This window comes from Fusarium subglutinans, assembly GCF_013396075.1.
Source record: "Fusarium subglutinans strain NRRL 66333 chromosome Unknown NRRL66333_c0000019, whole genome shotgun sequence".
NCBI classification, from domain to species: domain Eukaryota; kingdom Fungi; phylum Ascomycota; class Sordariomycetes; order Hypocreales; family Nectriaceae; genus Fusarium; species Fusarium subglutinans.
In genome coordinates this window covers 481,166-501,958 of record NW_023502082.1, presented here as the reverse complement: position 1 = coordinate 501,958, position 20,793 = coordinate 481,166, and the positions used below count along the sequence as shown (strand labels likewise).

Genomic DNA, 20,793 nt, shown 5'->3' with positions numbered 1-20,793 from the left:
TTCAATAGCGTCAATACCATCCCCCAAATCAAATCCTACCCTAAATCCATCTTCCGTAAACTCCCTGTCCTCTCCGTATGTTCCGTGTCCGAATCCCCTCCGTGTGGGGCCGTCCCCTACTTCCCCTCCTCCTTCCCCTCCGCCCTAGGAGCCTGCCAACTACAGCTCGGCGGCGCACACGTCTCAGCACACTTGACGCACGCGAGCTCGCTCTTCCTAAAGCTCCCCTTGATGATCCTCTTGTCGTCAAACGCATATCTCGGACAGTGCATCGTAGGGCCCGCGTTCCGCCCAAACAGCCGTCGCTGGTAGTCGCACGCCGAGCCCAGGTCGTCCACGGCGTAGAACATGTCGATGTAGTGGAAGGTCTCGCCGCCGATGATGGCGCGGCCGCGGGTCATTTGAGGGCACTCGGGGCCTTTGGCGCAGCAGCATACCATGCGTTGGAAGGAGTATGTGCACATTCTGGGGAGAAGATTTGGGGAGTGAGGGCTGGTGTTTTTGGCAGAGAGGGATTTAAAGGAGGATGATTTTGTTCACACTTTGTAACTCAGGCTGGATGGTTGGTTGTATATATGAGAATTACCGGGCTCGTTACACCTCCTCCGGCTCCGCAAACCCCAAAGGGTGGTCTGTTTGTCCAACTCCCGTTGTACCATGCGGCGACCCGTAACCAGCGACGGGGGTCGCGGGACAAAGCAAAGTGCAAACACGGTCCTTGGGAACTCGAGATAGACGAGACGGGTCAGTATCGCGAGTGCGACTAACACGGTAACCATTGCTTCTCTCTCTCTCTCTCTCTCTCTCTCTCTCTCTAATCCATCTGATCAACAGTCGTGGCATCACCGTTTCGTCCCCCAGGCGCACCAGCAATCTCTTTATCCTTCTCACCAACAGGATATCTCCACTCAAATGAATCCTCCGCTCTTCCAAGCTGAATATCCTTCAGATGCGTGAGCAGCTTCTCAAACAGCGGCCCAGGCTCTTCCCTCCCATCCTTGATATACGTAACAACATCCTCCCCTCCCCCAACACGTCGCGTAATACTCCTAATCGGCACCAGCGCCGCCGCAGTGCCCGCTGCGAAAACCTCTGTAAACTCCTTGAGCTCCTCATACTTGATCGCCCTCTTCTCCACGGCCCATCCGTAGCTGCGCGCCAGCTCCTGGATGCTGTCGCTCGTGACACTCTCGATAACGCACTTGGAGTCCGGCACCGCGAGGGTCACCTGTCCCCCGTTGTCCTTGACACCGATGAAGCCGCTCGTGCTGAACTCGTCAATCTCTTCGTGGCGCACACTGTCCAGGTGCAGCGTGATACCGTAGCCCTCGTCACGCGCCTTGTCGCTCCATCGCAGCACAGGAGCGTAGTTGCCACCGACCTTTGCATTGCCCGTGCCATTCGGCGCCGCGCGATCAAAGTCCTCAAGAATAAGCGCTTTAACTGGATGAGCGCCGTGGTAGACACCAGTCGGAATGACAAACACCGCAAAGATGTACTCATCCGGCGGTGAAAGACCCAGCTGGGCGCTTGAACCATACAGCTGTGGTCGAATATACAGCGCAGCGCCAGTGTCGTGAGGAGGAACGTATTCAGCGTTCAAAGCGACAGCAGCGCGAACCGCATCGAGGAACAGCTCCTCGGGGACGTGGGGCATTGACACAACTTCCGCAGAGTGTTGAAGACGCTTAGCGTTACGGTTAGGTCGGAAGATGGTGATTGCTTCGTCATTGGGGGTTCGGAAGGCCTTGAGACCTTCGTAGGCTTGTTGGCCGTAGTTGAGAGCCGGCGCCATGCCGTGGATGCGCATGAAGGGATCCGCGACAAAGTGAAGAGGAGTCCATTTCCCCGTGCTTCGGCTGTAGGTAGATTCAATATGTCCATTGACTGCAATTGTCAACACGATAGCTCCAAGGGTAGTCAATTGGGCAGGGAGCTAACTAACCTTCGCGGACCTTGAAGCCCACGTTGGACCAGTCAATGGTATTAACAGGAGGAGGAGGAAAAGCAGTCATGATTGTGTGTGAGATACACAGAAGCTACCTCAGTCAACGTACGTCCAATTCAGCCTCTTTTATACTTCTATTACTTACATTTATAAGCTCTCAGTAAGTCGTAGTAAGAACGAGAAGATGCTTTCACATCAACACTAATAAATTAAATTCCTCTGACTCCCTCCCAATCAGAATTATTTGGGCCGATGTCGCAAGGCGCGGGGTGCACTGCGGCAGTTTATTTTTGGCTGTTTTCAGGGCGCATCATTCGCTGTTGAGCTGGGGATTTCACCGGTGTGATGTCATGCGTGAGCGGGCAATAGAAAACGGTTGCAACGGGAATTAACGTTTTTTGTTGAGAGTCAGGTATTGGATGTCGGAGACGGCGGGAGGCGTATAGCAACTTGGATGGATCAAGACATATCCTTCTATTCATTTTCTATATCGTGGTGTGTATGACACCAGACTCGCTTCCATCCGCTGATATGACCCATGTAAGAAATGCGAATGAGAGTAGAGTAGAGTGTGTAAGAAACCATTTACTCGCGAGAGTCCCTAATAATGAAACCATTCCTCATTGTAGCCCATGCCCCATCATAACGACTCTAACGAAACAACTATAAAGGAAAATAAAAACATCATATGGAACTACTCTTTTGGTGTCGTCGAGCTACTGGACCCGACGGTCGTTTTAATTCCCCTGCGCCCGCTGACCCAACGCCAACGGCACAAAGACAAATGCAATAATACGCAATAATTCCACAATAAACCTGTAGTCAGGAAGAGTTGAGAGAAGCGAGACGCTGGAGACAAGAGAGGACGCCTGCAAAAAGTTAGTATAAAGAAAGTACTGCTCAACACGGATCTGTCGCAAAGGGAAACGTACCACTGACACCCTGCGTAAGAGTGGCTGTTGCTTCGGTGTTGCGATTACCAAGACTGACAGTAACAACGTTCTCTACTGATCCGTCTTCCTGGAGTATGTTTGCCCATTTAAAGACCTTCTCATCCTCTCGTCCGTCACCGATGACCATCAAAAAGTCAACGGGCGTCTTGTGCTCTTGCGTAGAGCTTATCTCCGTCTTCAGAGTCTCAAACACCTTCCTGGCAGCGGTTCGCTTGGTCCAATCTATGGGCTCAACAGCGATACATCCGTCCAGGGCAATAGCATGGACACGCTGAGACTCGCAGGCATCATTGACGTGACTGGCGCAATCTGAAGCCTGTCGTGAAGCGGACTCATAGTCCTCCGCACTCTTGTAGTGGAAAATCAGACTGCAGCGACGCTCCTCGATCTCGGCACCGGGCGTTCGCTCGAGGTAGTATGTCATGATAGGCCGCACTGACTCCTTCCAATCCTTGACGTGGTCTAGATCAGCCATCTCAGTCCACTTTTCGTTGCCGTGGACCTTGAGGAAGCATCCATTCTCAGCAATCAGGCCCAGGTTGGGAACTCGGCGGAAGACTCTATCGAGCTCCTCAGGCCGTCGGCCAGACATGACGTAGACAGTGTTGCGCTCGTCAAGAAGCAGATCGTTCAATACATCAAGTGTTCGCTGGGGGCTGATGGGAATGATCTGGTTGACAGGGCCCCAAGCTACCAGGGTGCCCTCATAGTCAACGATGAAAAGTCGACGATTCGCGTTCAGGTATTTGTTAGATAGGGCCGGAATCGACAAGCGAGGAACAGATGTCTGATCGCGCTTGTGCTGCTCCTCATATACGATATCAAGGCGACCAAGGAACTCTGTGAACCAATGAGAGCCGGTGTGACTGTTGACACGTTTGTATAGATTTTCCCATCGTCTATCCTTCTCTTCCTCGCCCATTTCCAAAGCCTGCTTGATAGCATCGGCGCACTGTCGGTAATCCCAGGGGTTCACAGCAAGTTCATTCTTGGCGAAGAGGGATGAAGTTCCCGTGAATTCAGAGAGAATCAGAGAACCATGCTTCTTCTCTGGCAAGAGCTTTCCATCTTGGCAGAAAAGATACTCGTGAGATGTCAAGTTCATACCCTCACGTTGGCTGGTAATCATGAGCGCATCGGCAATGGTCAGGAGTGCAAGGTACTGAGCGTAGTCAATATCCTGCTTGAGGTATACCACTGGCTGATACGCCAGGTTGGCCCACGATGAGTTGACTCTGGTCACAATGTCGCTAACGGTGGCCTCGAGATCACTCTTTTCGTTGGATGAAAGGGCGACTTGGATGAGAACAGCGTTCTCGCGCCACTGAGGGTTCTTGTTCAGGAACAGTTCGTAAGAAAGAAGCTTCTGACGAACTCCGCGGACGTGGTCAAGCTTATCACGAGCAACAATGAGCTTCTTGCCCTTGTATCGCTCCTGCAGAACCTGTAGCCACTTTGCAACATCTGGGGCGTCTAGATGCTCACGAAGACTGACTGGGTCGATACCAATGGCAAGGTGAATGACATCAATAAATCGATCTTCAAGCTGAAGACCATCGGGTGTAGCTTCCGCACTCAAGATACGACTGCAAGTCTGGAGGAAATGACGTCCGTACTCGTGAATTTGGAAACCAACAAGGTTGGCACCGAGCATACCCTCTAGAAGCTCTTTTCTGACAGCCAAGCATCGGAAGACCTCAGAAGACGGGAAAGCGACGTGGAGGAAGAAGCCGATCTTGGCCTCGGGGAGCTTCTTGCGGACCATTCCAGGAACGAGAAGCAGATGGTAATCATGGATCCAGATGACATCACCTCGCTTCCAGTTCTTAACAATCTGATCGGCAAAGGCCTGGTTGACATTGACATAGTATTTCCACGAGTGATCTTCGTAGGCCTTGCTCTTGGGGTTGTCGGGGATCTGGTAATGGAAGACAGGCCACAAGATGTGCTTGCAGAAATGAGCATAATGACCATCAAAGTCCTTGTCGGAACAAAAGACAGACAGCATGTTGTGTTCATTCGCTAGAACAGCCTCAATGTCTTCTTTCTGCTGTGTGCCTTCAAGGGCATCGGTGGGCATACCGAGGGTGCCCACCCAAGTAATATCGTCAATCTTGCCATCGCGAGCAGCGGCATCAGCAGCATTGCGAAGACCACCATTGCCCTGGTCCGCATTAACAACCATCCAACCAGCCGAGGCAAAGACTCGATCGTGGCTGTCGCTTCTAACTAGAGATCTCGGTTGAAGAACTCCCTGGCGACCAAGTTCACGGGCCTTTTGCATTGTTCGATTGTTCTCGGAGAGAGAGGCAGAGGGAGGAGGAGAGCTGGCGCGAGACTTGGGCTGGTTGGCGCGGCTGCCCCAGGTCTTTGCATGCTCAATGCTGGAGCTGGCGCCATGAGGAAATTGTATTCTGAAACCATCTTCGTTCGCGAACAAGTTGGAATCAGTCTCTTCGGTCGGTGTATGAGGAGGTGTTATATCCTCTTTCTGGAAAAGACTCGGTTGGCGAGCTAGAGGCGCAGGTCGACCACCAACCGGCGCAGCAGGTTTGGGCTTGGGAGGAAGAGTGGCAGCTTTTTTAGGCTTGGGGTCTGAGGATTCGGACAATGACGCTCGAGTGGGATCGGCGCCGTGGGGAGGTGTACCGGGGAGGGTGAAGTGAATTGTCTTGGGGAGGAAGCTATCGTCATGTTAGCTCGTCATTTTTCGCCTAAGTTTGGTGGGCTTTCAACGATGGAGGGGCTAGAGCGGGGGAGCAACAAAAAAAACATCGAGGGAGGCAACATACAGAGAACACACAAAGACCGTCATTTTGGCTGATGTTTAGTATGTGAATTGCTCGAGAAGCTTGTTTGTTGGTGTATGTAGAGTTCTTGTCCTCGTGGATCGAGTCTTGTTGGATGCGAAAAGTTAACGAGAATCAAAGTTGATCGAGATACTATTGAATTCTCTCGTACGACGACTTCATGTGGATGTAGAACTGGAAGTACGAGTGGCAGAGGAGTCGAGTTTTGTTGAGGGATGTAGCTTGTCGCAGGTAAAACGCCTCTTTGTCGCAGATGCGCTCAGGTGTAAGATCAAGCCGAAAGTGGCGAATAGCACCGCAAATGGTTGAATGCGCACGGCAGGGAGATGGGATTTCTGCAAGGTTGATAGTTAAACAGGAGAGACCAAGTATAATTTGGAAGATAAAATCTCCACTATGGCCGCTGTTGCTCCGTGTCGTGAGATTCGTCAGGTGGTTATACTTGTTGCACTGTCGATCAAGCTTGAATAGCTCCGAGATCGTTGCTTAAACAGCTCCTTTTTTTTCTGTCGCCGGGGGTTGATCGACAATTAATAGAGGAATTTTAATTGAGAGGTATTTTCCAGTTAAGGATCAACCTATAAAGTAGCCCTGTCAGTTTCGAAATGGTCTGGACTGGACTTGGAGTGCGATTGTCTGGATGAATTGGATGGATGGCTAGGATGGGTGTATAGAAAAGACAGGGAATGTGAGGAAATGCAGCCAGTAAAGTAGAGCGCTAACTCTGACGTAATGATTGCTCTACAACCTTTGGGCTGCTAGAATGGGTATTAACAAGGGCAGTTTTTTAAGCCTCAAGCGAGAACCGTTGGTACCTGATAAATAAAGGAAAATCGTCTGCTCAAGTGGAGAATTAGAGCATGAGCACCATGTGAACAAGAGGAAGCGGACAATTCTGGGCTGTGACGAAGGGCCGATTCAGAGTGTGCTATGTATGATACAAGACAGAAACAAGAAAGGAGACTTGAAAGAGGCGGTTCAACAAAAAATAGGAGACATCCAACACACAGAAAGAAAGAAGTCAATCGTGACGTAGTTTGCGAGAAAAGTAATCGGGATCAGTTGTTGAGGATCTCGAGACAGGAGAGTTTGGTCCGTGATCCACGAAGAAAACCAAGCTCAAGTCAGGTTTAAAAGCTGATAGCTTGGAACAAGGTGGAATATTCACGTCCAATTGAGGAGGGGGTGTGGTGTAAGACAGCCAAACCAAGAGGGGCATCAATCGGTATAAAAGCCTAGCTAGTCTTTTCTTTTTGTCATACAGCTAGCAACCCAATCTGAAGCTTTTCCTCTCTGAGCTTTTAATTCCTTTTCTCGTGATGAGGTAGAAAAATAACGCCAGTAACGAAACAAGTCAAGATAAATCGGAGTGTGGACCGATGCACAGAGGAAAAAAGACTACGTGTGTGGAGTTTTTTGCAGGCCCCACGATAGCCTGTCATTGTTTGTTTAGGCGGAGCTTTACAGAGCGGGTAGGTAGGCTAAACGCGGGTCGAGAGGTGAAAAAACAAGGATGATGTATGGATGACGAGACAGAGCCAACAGCGAGGTCCGGTAATGTTTCTCTTTGGCTGATATAGAGCCAAGAGTGACATGATAACTCGGCATTTGGCTAAGAAACCTCGTGCATAAGGTGAGACTATGTAAATAAAAACGCTGATTGACTGTGCCTGGATGTGTTGATCAATGGGAAAGGAGATGTACAAGGGAATAACCAGGTGTCATTGGTCTACGAATGGAGAAAATGCCTCCGGGTGAAGTGAGGTGAGGTGGTAGTGATGTTGTGAGCGTGTTGGTGGGAGGCTGTTAACCAATCTCTCGGGCCTGTAGGTTTACCTGTAGGTGCACAGTTAGTTACCCCAATGGCTGAGAATTAGGCGGCCTCTCAAATCGACACGCCCTCTTGTATTTCGTCGATCATGCACTTCACATGCCTGAGGAAATGATAGCTTGTTTGGTAACTGTCTTATACTCAGGCATTTGGTTGATCTACTCTTCGATCGTGGTTAGGTTCATAGAGCATGACTGCTATAAAATCATTCTATAAATGCTTCGTAGTCCGAACCAGGAATGACACTGTCTAAACTCTCATCCATGCACCATGTTCTACGTAACGCCGGCTATTCTTGACCTATACGGAGTACGCATTCATGATATCCATGGTAACCATCACCGTCTGAACTACGCCTGAAACAAACCACTACCACCATCTCACCAACCACACCAACCCAGTCTATCTCTTCATTTTCCTCACTACGACAACTACAACTCATGCACTTCACTCAAAACACCATTCTACACCCTTGTCCAAAAACTGGCTGCACCGGCCCGTCTCTGCCATACCACGCCGTCTTACACGGGCCGTTTCTACTTCCCGTCTTCGCATCAGATTGACTGAATTTGCCGCATTATATCAAACGTCCTGAGATTAAAAACCGCATGGACCATGCGATTGGAGAGATCCATGCGGTTGGTGGCGTGCATGTGAGATGGGATCCGTGTGCAACTTGCAGGATATGGCTTGTTTTCATCGGACAGATCCCATTTCATACCAAGACCGGGTATTCCGCTTCTGAATAATGAGTCTCGGTTTGAGTAAGGACCTTGGATACTAGCAAGAACTGCAGTTGACTTTGTGCACCATGTAGAAGATCGTCAGGGGACCTCGATATTGCTTCTCAACTTGGCTGCACCCCGCAGCTTCTCCGTGGTGGAGTAATTCCTGTGCCTCTTGGATTCTCAGTCTAACCCGAGACTGTGCCTCGGGGCAATGGACAAGAATGAATCCAGCAGATAGATATTGGGGTAATAACGGTCCGTGTCACATGGAAATCACTACCTATCCTCTGATCATGTCTACAGTGCATGCAACATGCACGCATCTTCTCCAACTTTCCAAGCGCCGGATTACGGTAACATCACACAATGCGATGCGGCAGCAGGGATATTCGGCTTCCACCTGAGCCCACAGCCGGCCGGAGGACCGGGGGGCCCGCAACGGGACCGGACAACTGCGTTTTTTTTTTCATCTGCGTGTAAGCGCTTGCAACACCTATTTTAATGAGCAGTAGTACACTGGCCACTAATTGCCTGAGTAAGTACAAAGGAACGTACTTTGTTAGATACAGAATTGCTCTTAGCCATTTTCTGAATTCTCCGCATCTCTTTGGGCCGCTCGCTGCCCGATGCCTTCCGGGGTCATATCATCCACTCACGATCAGCGGGGAAACCTCGTGGTGTCGATGGCAGGCTGTAGGTTTGCAAGGTGCTTAACTTTGAGGAAAAAAGGAAACATCATGGCTTGGATATGCAACGCCGGTCCGGGTCCGATATGATCCGACAGGGAGGGCTGGGCATTCAAGCCTGATTCGAGGACATACAGTATGAGGCTTTCTACGTGATCGAGATGAGATGTTAGGGCCAACTTCAAAGATAAATCTAGATATTTCGCTCCCAAGTTTTAGCTATGAACTCTGCTTCGGGAATTCGGGATAAAGTACATTTAGCTTGGACATGGGTTACTTTCCCCACAGGGCCAACACCACTTTCTAGACAGTTCTAACATATCGCGAGCTTCACTTCGACCCCTCTCATTACCAGCTCATCTAGTCTTCATACGTGTTTCCAACAGAACTATAGTAGCATCAGGTGAAAAGAGGCCCCGTCTGCATACAAGCGGACCTATCACCTTGACTACCTTGAAAAGCCGCAACTCAATCGAGGGTGTTCAGTTTCCGGTGGGACTCCATCTTGGATCACAGTCCAGAAGCCCTCAACTCCCGTGCATGCATGCATGATCTGTTACAAAGCCCTACTTGACAAAAGAAACAAGACTCACAGACAGTGCAGTAGTGCGTGAGATTCGGAAGTCTCCCGTGCTGAGCGCCGCGTATGCACCTATAGATCTCATTCTAAAGATAAGCCAAGCACGTTTTCTACGCCTCCCAGTGAAACATGCACGGCACAGCAATCTTGTGAACCACTCACTTCGGGGGTATCTTGACTTGTAACAGTAACAAACACCATTTTCGGGATTCTAATTCCGCCACAGCCGAACGGCCTTGTCTTTACCACCGCTGCCAACCCTCTTTCCATCCGGCGCCCAATCCACCGCGTACACTTCGTCCTGGTGGCCGGGCAGATCCACAGCGAGTTTGTGAGAGGCCATTGACCATACCTTGAGTGTTGTGTCCTTCGATGCTGTGACGAGGAGACGGGAGTCTGCTGAGAAGGCGCATTGGTAGACGGGAGCTACGTGGCCGCGGAGGGTGTTGATGAATTTGCCGTCCCTGTGATTGTTAGTGTGTCAAATGTGAATGGTGTTTGGGTGGCTTACCTTGCACTCCAGATCTTGGTATGGTTATCCCAACCTGCACTGGCAATGAGAGAACCGTCAGGGGAGAAAGTGACATGGTTCACCTGCTTCTGATGGCCCAACATACGCGCAACAGGCTTTGTGCTCTGCGCTGGATCCCAGAGGTACATAGTGAAATCATCACTAGCAGTAACCACCCGCTCAGCGATTCTTCCCTGAAACTTGGCAGCCTTCTCGAACCTCTCCTTAGCCTTACTTCTCTTTCCCTCCTCCGTATCAGGAACAGGTGTATGGTCGTAGAATCCAGTCCTCAGAACAAAATCTGTTGAGAGCGCAAGATGGTTCACCCAGTGGACGTGAGACGACAAGGTGTGCACAAGAGTTCCCTTCTCAGCATTCCATACTCGCACCGTCTTGTCGTGACTGGCGCTGTATACGAGACCCTCGCCTCCCCAGCGCACACAGCTTACACTGCTCTTGTGGCCGGATAGGACATGCTCGGTCTTTCCTGTATTGACAACCCATATCCTGACTGTTGCATCTTTGCTTGCACTCGCTAACCGAGGTGTGCCGTCTCTCCAGAGATGATAAGGCTCCCAGCAGATATTGGTCACCCACTTTGAGTGTCCTGTCCAGGGGTTTCCAACAGCTTTTCCAGTTTCTGGGTCCCAAAGTCGAACAGACTTATCCATGCTTCCAGTAGCGAGACGTGCACCATCGGGGGACCAAGCAACTGCCAACACCCATCCACCATGACCGGAGAGCGTGTACTTGGGTGTTCCGGTATCGGTATCCCATATCCGCGCTGTCTTATCTCCAGAACCTGTCGCTAGTCGATTGCTGTTCTTGGGGCTGAATTGAGCTGCGAGAATTGCTTCGCCATGCCCGGGGATCTTATGGGACATGCGCGTTACAGGCTGAACCTTGAAGACAGCCTGTGGCTCGGCACTAAGTGTGACAGTCGTTTCAAAGGGGTTCTCGATGCCATGGTTACGGAGAAGCTGGAGGAGATCGGTAGGGTATTGGTCCACGATAATATCAGTATCTGGGATGTGAATTCGGAATCGATATGGGAGAAATTCTTCTTTTTCCTGGGAAAGTCAGCAAAGCTCAGCACACAAAAAGATCAGGCGACAAACTCTAGCAAGTAACGTATTCAAAAGAAGCGACAAGTTCTTTTCTGAAGCATCCGCAAGAGGAACCTCAATCACATCTGCCATCTGCTTTCCATCTCCATCCAAGAACCTCGCCTTGAACGAGCCAGCAGGCCCAGAAGCGATCGCCGTAACATCCTGCTGAATCTGAGAGCGCTCAAGCTCTTCTCTCTTCTGCCGTTTCGACGGCGGGGGTACAATTGTCGCCATTTTGGTTTATTTATCTTGATGCTTCACAAAGGCTGGATATTTTCAGAAGCGGGATGGTGGGGCAGATTTTTGGCAAAATCTTTAGAAATTTTGGCGGTGAGGAGCTGCAGTGCTTGAATGGGTGACAAAAAGGATTTGATATAAGCATAGGTGGCTGTTTTACTGAGTTAATTTTGGCATCCATGCCTATAAAAGGTCAATGACTTCTCACTCTCTCTATACGGGCCAGGCCCATTCTTCCTAATCTCTAAGCTGCTAACAATTTTGGCACACCCCCCCGCATAAACCCGTTAACGAACCTCGAGGAGCAACCCCAAGTCTTTTCATTGCTTAGGGTCAAGGTACCGAGTTTCCTTTCCTCCCCTAACCAGTCTATCTTTAAAAAGAAGTTGAACAAAATAACAAAACTACCTACAAGCAAGATCCTTTCTACAATGCTGATCGTTTTACATAGGCTCCTGATCCCAAACGCCGTATTCTCGTTGCTATTGAGTTTGTCCGCCTTGAGAAGTCCGCCCACGCATCCTCTTATTGGCCGGAGCCACGTAATGCTGAAACTGCGGCATGTCCATCGTTGGCACCGCAATTGCGGCCTGCTGAGGGTTCTGCGGGAGGTACAGCTGTGATTGCATTAGGGCTTGGGCCTGAGCTTGAACCTGCGCCTGCGCTTGTGCTTGTGCTTGTGCTTGGGCCTGTGCTTGGGCTTGAACTTGGGCTTGGGTGGTTTGTTGAGGGAGTTGCTGTTGCTGGATGTGCTGATGCATTTGCTGCTGCTGCTGCTGTTGCTGATGGTTCTGCTCCACCACTTGCTGACGACGCTGCTGTCTAGCCCGCTGCTTCTGCGCCGAGGATTGCCTCTTCGCATCCTCGATTTGTCGATGGCGCTTGTCTTGAGCTTCTTGCCTCTTTTGTCGTTGCAGGTCCTCATTCTGGACAGCATAGATGGCTGCAACGCGGAGCTGGAGATGCGATAGCTGCGCAACACGATCCGCATGCGACATCTTGCGGTACTCGCCCTTGAATTGATGGAACGTCTCACCGGTCAGACGAAGAACTGCGTTGGAGACACCTGCGACCTGGATTGCAGCTTGAGTCTCCTGATCGGGTTGTGGCCCTTCGTCTTGCCAAGGCGTGAGGAGCGGCGTCGCAGCCGGATCCAAGCTATGCTCACCTTCCAGGTCGTCCAGTATATTCGTCTCTTCCTCGCTCGCAGCTTCGGGGGTCGGTGGTTCGGGTGTGCCGGGCTCATGGTTATGCTGATCGCACGTAATTGTCAGTACCCATCCCCCCATAGTCTTGCGATGGACCGCCTTTGCTTTCCAAGGACAGTCGGTCTTCTTTGTCGTCGTCTTGTGTTTTGTCGCCATGCATCGATATGGCCTCCCGCCACGATCGCAGACGAGATCGCATCGTACTATGTCGTTCCCCGGGACGTCGGCACCACCCACTTTGCCTCGATGGGATCTAGCCTTGACGATCTTGTAGCCTTCCTTTTCCATGCCATCGCTGAGTTGTTTGAAAAGTTCCTCATAGCTGTTGTAGATACCCGAATGGGGCACTTGGACGGTCTCGAGAATGCCAAACATGTCGCCGCCGGAATCGAGAACGCGATCAACGCGTTTGGAGGTCAACGATGTGTGGATTTGGTGGTTGACCGGTGTCAGCTGTGGCCACGCGTAAGGCAGCGGGGGCGTTGAGGAATTTCCGTGCGGATAAATGTCGGCTGTTTTGGGAATCGTCGCTGGCAGCTCGTGTAACATGAGCTGACGACGCCTTGGGTCCATGACAATTTGCATGCCAAGGGGACAGGATGCAAGAAGACTCAGGGCCTTTATCTCAAGTGATAAAAAGGGTTCAGGCAAGTATAATCTATTTTAGCAGGGCTTCAGACCAGTTCATTCTGGCACCCTGATCTAGCGTCAGAAATGTTTTTCCCCCCCGAGGTTCGTAGTTATTTTGTTAACGTTGGGCATGATTACACTGAGTCCCTAACTCATACGTTACTGACCTCTCTAGGGCTCAGCACTTCGATCCTAAATGACAAAAAGACTTAGGTAACGTCGTATAAGTTTTGGTCAAGTTTAGTATACCTTTTGCTGAGTTTAATTTGACCTGTATCAAGGTCTGAATGTTTTCTTGCTCCCTCTACCTCCCCGAACCTTGATTGAGCCACAACGTGCATTGCATTCGGGGTCCAGACAGTTTCTAAGGCGAATACTATTCAGGTTTCAAAAGTTCACATGTCTGCGCAATCCCCTTAATATATTTCCTGCTTTGTTTTTTTCCCCTCTTCTTGCAACGGAGCCTAAAAAACCTATGATGCTTCGAAAGAAGACGAAATATTTAAATTCAGATGCTCATTCATAGCTTTCTTGGAGATTTGAGTTGGGTGGTGAAGCTTATATGAGAGGGGGGCCAATACCAACTCATACTTGTTAGGTACTCACGATATTTTATTTTGCATTATCTGTAATTGACCGAAAGCTTTATTTCAGTACCTTCGGGTGCATCCGGCACTTCATCGACTTCTGTTGGTGCATCTGTCCCGACTTCTCGGGTCCCGGCTGAGCTCGTTCCAGTTCGTTTGGCAATCAGTTTCCATGAATGAGCCAGGGGTCCGAGTACAATTGATCGCCACGAACCTTCTATTTATCACGATATCCGCTATCTGGTCCCAATCGCTGATACCATTCTATCCAATGACAGGATATCAATTTCTCTGATACGGATAACCTTGATAGGTGAGTGGGCTGGAGTGTCCATTCGGGTCCGGGTAATATTTATCCAGTCTGCCCCGGATTCCAAAGACCCATTACCCCAGATTATCCCTGAACTTCATAATGCTAGCTCCCATCTATCATCACTAGCTTCATTTCCACTTGATAACAAGATATGATCAGCTCATCGTGGAGCGGGGGAAGTGGTCGGGTAACAGTTAACCAGCTTGACATTATCAGGTACAGGGTATGTTGATAAGGGGCTGTTAGAGGAATTGTTATATAAACAGACAAGAGTCTCCCCATCCAAAGACCAATATCCCCGTGATACATACCCAGTATTCTCTTAATTAAATTTCCACTACTTATACAAAATGGTTGACTTCAAACTTTCTCCCGCTCAGCAAGAAGCTAGGCGCCATGCTCAGGACTTTGCCAACACCATCCTCACCAAAGCTCCTGCAGAGTACAACGCCCAGACAGACCAGTTCTCTCGCTTTCAGGCTACCAGGCCCTTCTACAAGGAGGCTGTTCGCCATGGTCTGATCAAGGCTCAAGTTCCCATTCCCCTTGGTGGCACTATGGAGGGCCTTGTTCACGAGAGCATCATCCTCGAAGAGCTCTTTGCAGTGGAGCCAGCTACTTCACTCACCATTGTCGCTACTGCGCTTGGTCTGATGCCCCTGATTCTTAGTGATTCAACTGCCCTGCAGGAGAAGTTCTTGAAGCCCTTCATCTCTGGCGAGGGTGACCCCCTGGCCAGTTTGATGCACTCTGAGCCCGGTGGAACGGCGAATTGGCTGCAGAAGGGCGGACCAGGTCTTCAGACCACAGCTAGAAAGGTCGGAAACGAATGGATCATCAACGGTGAAAAGGTCTGTACACTTGATCCCCAAACACTCAGGTATATACTAACGCGTGTTTTAGCTCTGGCCCTCCAACAGTGGTGGCTGGGACTATAAAGGGGCTGATCTTGCATGCGTTGTTGTCAGAATCTCAGACGACCCATCCAAGCCCCAAGATCCCAACGTTGAACCGGCAACTCAGATTGCTGTCCTCTTAGTAACTAGAGAGACCATCGCCAATAACAAGGCGGAGGCCTATCAGGTCCTGGGCGAACCTGAACTTGCAGGCCAAATCACCGCATCCGGCCCTCACACTCGCTTCACCGAGTTCCGTGTTCCTCACGAGAACCTTCTTTGCACCCCTGGTCTCAAGGCCCAAGGTCTGATCGAGCAAGCCTTTGCCATGTCGGCTGCTCTCGTCGGCGCCATGGCGATAGGAACTGCCCGCGCAGCCTTCGAGGAAGCTCTCGCCTTCGCCAAGTCCGATTCTCGCGGTGGCTCCAAGCCCATCATCGAGCATCAGAGTGTAGCTGACAAGCTCATCGACTGCAAGATTCGCCTCGAGACCAGTCGTTTGCTTGTGTGGAAGGCGGTCGCCACTCTCGAGGATGAGACTCTTGAATGGAAAGTCAAGCTTGAGATGGCTATGCAGACCAAGATTTATACTACCGATGTTGCGGTCGAGTGTGTTATTGATGCTATGAAGGCGGTTGGTATGAAGGCTTATGCAAAGGACATGTCTTTCCCGAGATTGTTGAATGACGTTATGTGTTATCCTTTGTTTGATGGAGGAAATGTCGGTCTGAGACGACGACAGATGCAGCGTGTTATGGCTTTGGAGGATTATGAGCCTTGGGCTGCTACTTATGGACCTTCCAAGATTGATAAGTCTCGTTTGTAGTGGTAATCAATGCATAGTCATAAGTAAGAATCAGAATGCAACTTTAATAAGGACCTTTCCCCTAAGAAAGCAATCGCAGGCTTGTTCAACTGTGTTTGCCACGGCGTGAATAGAGAAAACCCACCATAGATGCCAGTCACGATGGATGAAGAATCATAGTCTTTGTCGAGTTGCCCAGGACAATCTGCTCGGCTAGCAACAAAACATCATTGACCAGGACAGGCATAGACTTTAGTAGAGATGTCAGATATACTCCAGAATATTGACAATCATCTCCTCACACGAATCTCCGGTAAAGCCTTAATCCGGGGAATTAACAGCTAATTTTCCCCGTCAGCGGCGATGTCATGTGTCCAAAGCCACTCACCACACATGAGGAAGGCTGTCTCATATGCTATGCAAGAATCGTTGATGGAGATTTAAGAGTAATCGGCCAGCAGCCTTTGGGATTGGTGATTGTACTGTTATAAAGCCCAAAGCATTCGCCACGATATACCTCTAAATGGTATAACGCTCACATTCGTATGTGCATCGGGAGCTCCTTATGCCTTCCAATCTAGCTCACAAGGGTAGTTCTCATAGAGTGGTCCCCAGCTCATGCTCTTATACACATTGCATATGAAGCTCAATACGAAGCCCAACGTGAGTAACCAATATGAAACCCCTGATATTTCGTTCTGAACTCCAACAGAGACTCCGCGATGCGTGTCCCTGTCATGTCTATCAGCAGTCAGAAATTGTGATTGCCTGTGCAGGGTAAGTAATTCTTGGTTAATGATGCATCTTGACTCAAAGAACTCATTTACTGCCGTACCTAGTCCAACGACGAAACTCCTTTGCTTACGACTACAATTGGGATGTCATTTATAATGGACCAAATAACTGAATTTATTGGCTAAGAATAAATGCCTTTTGTCTTTGTCAGGATGGCAAATCGATCGATACCTCTTACTTTTGAGTTCAGAGAGACAAACAACGTTCAACGATGGTCCCCATCGACATGTTGTGCTTGAACTCCTTCATCCAACCCACGCTGCTAAATTCAATCCTATAGAGCCAGTATATGACAAGAGCAGCAGCCAAGAAGCCCCGGCATGTATTTCTTCCTGAGTGACGGGACTTGCAGGCTGAATCAGTGTCACTAGCTTCAGCCTCCTTTGTCAGTGCAGAGCCCTGTCGCCAGGCTCGGGACACCGTTGTCTAAACTCTCTTCTACAAATATCTCGATTGCATTTCAAAAACTTTGAAACTACACCAAGCGCCCGAAGAACTAGAGCATCACAATGGGCGGCGGTCAATCTCGACTTGAAGAGGTGGACGGCGTCCCCTATCTAGTCCATCCACAGTGTCTCGTACGTTGAGAAGAATCCCAAAACTCAAATCAGGCTAACACATCTATAGGCCAAGGTTGTAGATTCTGCTAACGTATCTCAAAAACTCTCTACTGTCGTTCCTGTTGTCCTTCTTCAAGTTGGTTGCGACTGTATATCCTCAGTGGACGATGCCTTGCAACTCGTCAATCGCTTTGCTGATGTTGACGATGTCTACTCTCCATCGTTCAGATCTATCGCTGTTCTCTGCTCCAGAACCGGAAAAGGGTTCTTCGGGATACTCAATCGTTTCAAAGCTTCTGATCGCTTCTCTGGCGTTTTCCACTCGGTCCCAGGCTCCAGAGAGCCATCTTCCACCCAGTCCATACTTCCTCCGTGATGGTGGAATCCATCAAGCTTATCGCTTATACGAGGACACCCTGGATAGTTTCATCTTCGGAGTGATTCCGCTTGATGCTTTGAACCCGGAAGAGTGCGACACCATTTACACTACTTCAATCTTCACACCATGCTAACCTGAGACCTTAGGTATGTTCCCCTGGATCTGCTCAGCCCAAATGGGCTGTGGAAAAGAATCGCGGTCCCGAGTCGTCTCTGCACTGTCCGAACCTCCGAAACACCTCTTGCTGGTGCGCGTATGGGCATCAAAGATATCTTCCGTCTCAAAGGTACTCAAACAACCATGATGAGTCGGCCGTGGATCGAGCTTCACGATCCAGATGGACAAAGCGCCGACTACACCATGAAACTCATTAAGTTGGGCGCTGTGATCGTGGGTAAAACTAAGATGACCTCTTTCGCATCTCCCGAAGAACCGACAGACCAGTGGGTTGACTTCCATTGCCCCGTCAATCCTCGTGGAGATGGCTATCAGAGCCCATCGAGCAGCTCAACAGGAGCTGCTACCTCTCTAGCGGGCTATGACTGGCTGGACTTCTCCATTGCGGGAGACTCTGCTGGCAGTGTCAGGGCACCAGCGCCTTGCAACGGCTTGTTCTCGCTTCGACCTAGCTTCGGCTCTACATCCATGAATGGAATACCAGTCAACTCACCGTATGAATAATCTGTGCTGCAAGTGAGAACTGAACTAATCGATGAGCAGTGCCTTTGATACTGTTGGTCAATTTGGTCGCAGTTTAGATGATCTTCAATTTATTGTGTCGCACACCTTCGAGAACATTCACCAGAACTTCTCCGAATTCCCGTCCAGGATACTCTATCCTAAAGAATTCTACCCCTTGGCCAACGCAGAGCAACAGGCTATGACAGAGGAGTTTGTCAAAACACTCGAAGACTTTCTGGGTGTGCTACGACTACTATCATGGATTTGACGGATTCCGTGACGAGTATAGCGCCAAGTTTGGCAAGAACCCGTTCGTCAGCTCAGTCGTGCGATTCCGATGGTCAGTATGTCCTCAATCGTTCTGAATAATTTTTGACAAATAGCATAGGGATCTTGGAAAAGATGTCACCCTCCAGGAATACGAGGTATACGTGAAACAACTCGAGGTTTTCAGAAATTGGTTCACAGAGAACTTCATGGGCCCGGATTCGAAGACTCTTTCCAACGCCATCCTCATCATGCCCTACGGAGAACCCCATCCAGAGTACCGTGATGAGGCGAGCCCGCCTGCTGGGACCTTCCCTACCATCGCAGAGAAGTTTATCTCGCCTATTCTACTTGCGCCTCAACTCGTACTGCCATTTGCTCAGATGTCGTACCTCTCAAAGGTCAGCGGAAGACCCGAGATGCGGCCCATTGCTAGCACTATGATAGGAGCAAAGGGGAGCGATCTCATGCTGATCAAACTTGCCACTGAGGCTTTCAAAAAGGCCGGGTGGCCTACAAGCATTCAGACGGGTCGTTATATGTATCCTGTTGCTGATAATGCGAGGAATGCTGGTTCAGTGCCCGGCGACAGTCTGGCGGCGTACGAGACAAGACAGAGAGCTGTTCAAGAACTTCAGAAAGCGTTCGAAAACAGTATTGGTGGTTTGGTTTGTAATGCCATGTAACATATACCGACTCGAAAGGCTAAGAGAAATGTATGGGAATTGCAGGCTGCAGCTAAAGAAAACTAGTCTAGGGCGGCCGCTATCCTTCTACTCTCCTCTTATTTCTTTCTTTTCTTTGACTCCCTGACTTATGGGATTATCATATGGAGCGCGCTTTGCGTTTGTTCTTATCAGGCTGCCTGAGATTAAGAGGGGATTAGGTTATGGCCCGCAGGACTTCTTCAGACGGGTATCAGGACAGCTCAGTTGTGACGCCATATTACTTCTTCCCACACATGGCAATAAATACTCCTTGCTCTCTAGGTTCTATGTAGAAGCTGAAAAACTCTATTTGGCCCTTCTGAGTGTTTGGAAGACCTTGTTTGATATCTTCCCCAGCTAGCCCCATGTCGTGGTCTAAAACATGGTGGCAGATGTTGCTACCAAGGTTACTACGGCTACCGCCGCGAATACATAGAACGGAAGAGTTTTGTTGCCCTCCAGTTATTTTATGTTCATCCCAAACGCCGAGGTAGCGAATGACAAGGGAACAAAGAACGCCGCCAGCTTCGTTAGCCTTGCCCCCTCCTCCGCTTGTGCAATGCTGCGATCCCCACAAAGAAGCTGTGAATAGCTCACTAGAAATAACATTGCCGACTCACAGTCCTGTCTCATGACAATACACTTTTGCCGTAAAGCCTCATGGTCAGTTCGTAATTGACTCTGCACGGCCTGCTTCCTTATTGCAGCGCTCGTTCCAGGTCGAGTTCGGGGCCAGGTACTACAACCACCTTGAGCTATCCACTGCAAGTTTCCGGCGAGAGCGGCCTCGACACGGTGGATTATCCTAACGCAGTTTCGAAGTCGCTCAAGCTTGATGTCAAGAAGATCTACTTCCATGCTGTGGCCCTCATTTATGCTCACTGATAGATAGTTGAGGAGTTGCATGAAAGAGAGCGCGGATGTATTAAAAAGGCTGGCCAGTAGGAAGAACGGATCTTCGGACAGAAGTTGCATATCTGCCTCATCATGGACCACAATGTTTCGCGATGGATGCAGCTGGCTGGAAGCTGGTGATAGGTGAAAGGCATTCCTTCCTCTTTCATGGCAGTCGGAAGAGACGTTCCTATTATTCATACTGTTCTCGCTGATATGACTGTTCCGATCGCAGGATTCGGCCATAATGGGCTTGTTATACGGAACTATCGGAACAGTGCCTACCGGCGTTCCGCCTTGTAGAGAGGTGGCGTAGTTGTGGTAGCTAGTTCAGGGGAGGCGAGCATCCCACAGGACCTAGCCGGTATGATATGTACTTCTTCAACTGACAGATTCCATTCGGATTGGAACAGTATACCTCTTGTATGACTATAGATACTTATTGGATGCCTAAGGAAGATGAAAGAATTAAACAAAAATGCTCCTGCTCACGTACCTAAGGTATGTAGGTGGACAGGCACTCTGTGCCTCGTTCCTGGTCTAAAGAAACTGTCGGGAAATTTACAGCTTACATTGTCACACCTGACTACTATTTCATACTGATTTCATGCTTCGGTAACTTGGCCAGACAAGGCCTTTTACATCTCAAGTTGAGACAGTACCCCAAACGCTCGTGCT

General features: G+C 49.7%; 7 protein-coding genes across 7 annotated transcripts; 2 read left to right on the top strand and 5 right to left on the bottom strand.

Annotated features, from left to right (window-relative positions):
• Positions 1-116: 116 nt before the first annotated feature.
• Positions 117-464, bottom strand: FSUBG_2353 (branched-chain amino acid aminotransferase; the record flags this gene model as incomplete). Its single annotated transcript, XM_036680116.1, has 1 exon — positions 117-464. The coding sequence occupies one exon, from the start codon at positions 462-464 to the stop codon at positions 117-119; it is 348 nt and encodes a 115-aa protein (XP_036542272.1).
• Positions 465-814: 350 nt separating this feature from the next.
• FSUBG_2352 (branched-chain amino acid aminotransferase) lies at positions 815-2,015 on the bottom strand (the record flags this gene model as incomplete). Its single annotated transcript, XM_036680115.1, has 2 exons — positions 815-1,887; positions 1,946-2,015. 2 exons carry the CDS (start codon positions 2,013-2,015, stop codon positions 815-817), a joined length of 1,143 nt encoding a protein of 380 aa, XP_036542271.1.
• A 755-nt stretch (positions 2,016-2,770) lies between these two features.
• Positions 2,771-5,716, bottom strand: FSUBG_2351 (trehalose 6-phosphate synthase; the record flags this gene model as incomplete). The annotated part of the gene is made up of 3 exons (XM_036680114.1): positions 2,771-2,817; positions 2,881-5,585; positions 5,694-5,716. 3 exons carry the CDS (start codon positions 5,714-5,716, stop codon positions 2,771-2,773), a joined length of 2,775 nt encoding a protein of 924 aa, XP_036542270.1.
• A 4,031-nt stretch (positions 5,717-9,747) lies between these two features.
• FSUBG_2350 (WD40-repeat (notchless)) lies at positions 9,748-11,390 on the bottom strand (the record flags this gene model as incomplete). The annotated part of the gene is made up of 3 exons (XM_036680113.1): positions 9,748-10,000; positions 10,048-11,117; positions 11,166-11,390. 3 exons carry the CDS (start codon positions 11,388-11,390, stop codon positions 9,748-9,750), a joined length of 1,548 nt encoding a protein of 515 aa, XP_036542269.1.
• A 485-nt stretch (positions 11,391-11,875) lies between these two features.
• Positions 11,876-13,174, bottom strand: FSUBG_2349 (uncharacterized protein; the record flags this gene model as incomplete). Its single annotated transcript, XM_036680111.1, has 1 exon — positions 11,876-13,174. One exon carries the CDS (start codon positions 13,172-13,174, stop codon positions 11,876-11,878), a length of 1,299 nt encoding a protein of 432 aa, XP_036542268.1.
• A 1,307-nt stretch (positions 13,175-14,481) lies between these two features.
• On the top strand, positions 14,482-15,853 carry FSUBG_2348 (acyl dehydrogenase medium-chain specific mitochondrial precursor; the record flags this gene model as incomplete). The annotated part of the gene is made up of 2 exons (XM_036680110.1): positions 14,482-14,982; positions 15,035-15,853. 2 exons carry the CDS (start codon positions 14,482-14,484, stop codon positions 15,851-15,853), a joined length of 1,320 nt encoding a protein of 439 aa, XP_036542267.1.
• Positions 15,854-17,136: 1,283 nt separating this feature from the next.
• Positions 17,137-19,200, top strand: FSUBG_2347 (amidase; the record flags this gene model as incomplete). Its single annotated transcript, XM_036680109.1, has 7 exons — positions 17,137-17,205; positions 17,255-17,336; positions 17,416-17,656; positions 17,713-18,237; positions 18,287-18,457; positions 18,537-18,587; positions 18,636-19,200. 7 exons carry the CDS (start codon positions 17,137-17,139, stop codon positions 19,198-19,200), a joined length of 1,704 nt encoding a protein of 567 aa, XP_036542266.1.
• Positions 19,201-20,793: the final 1,593 nt, after the last annotated feature.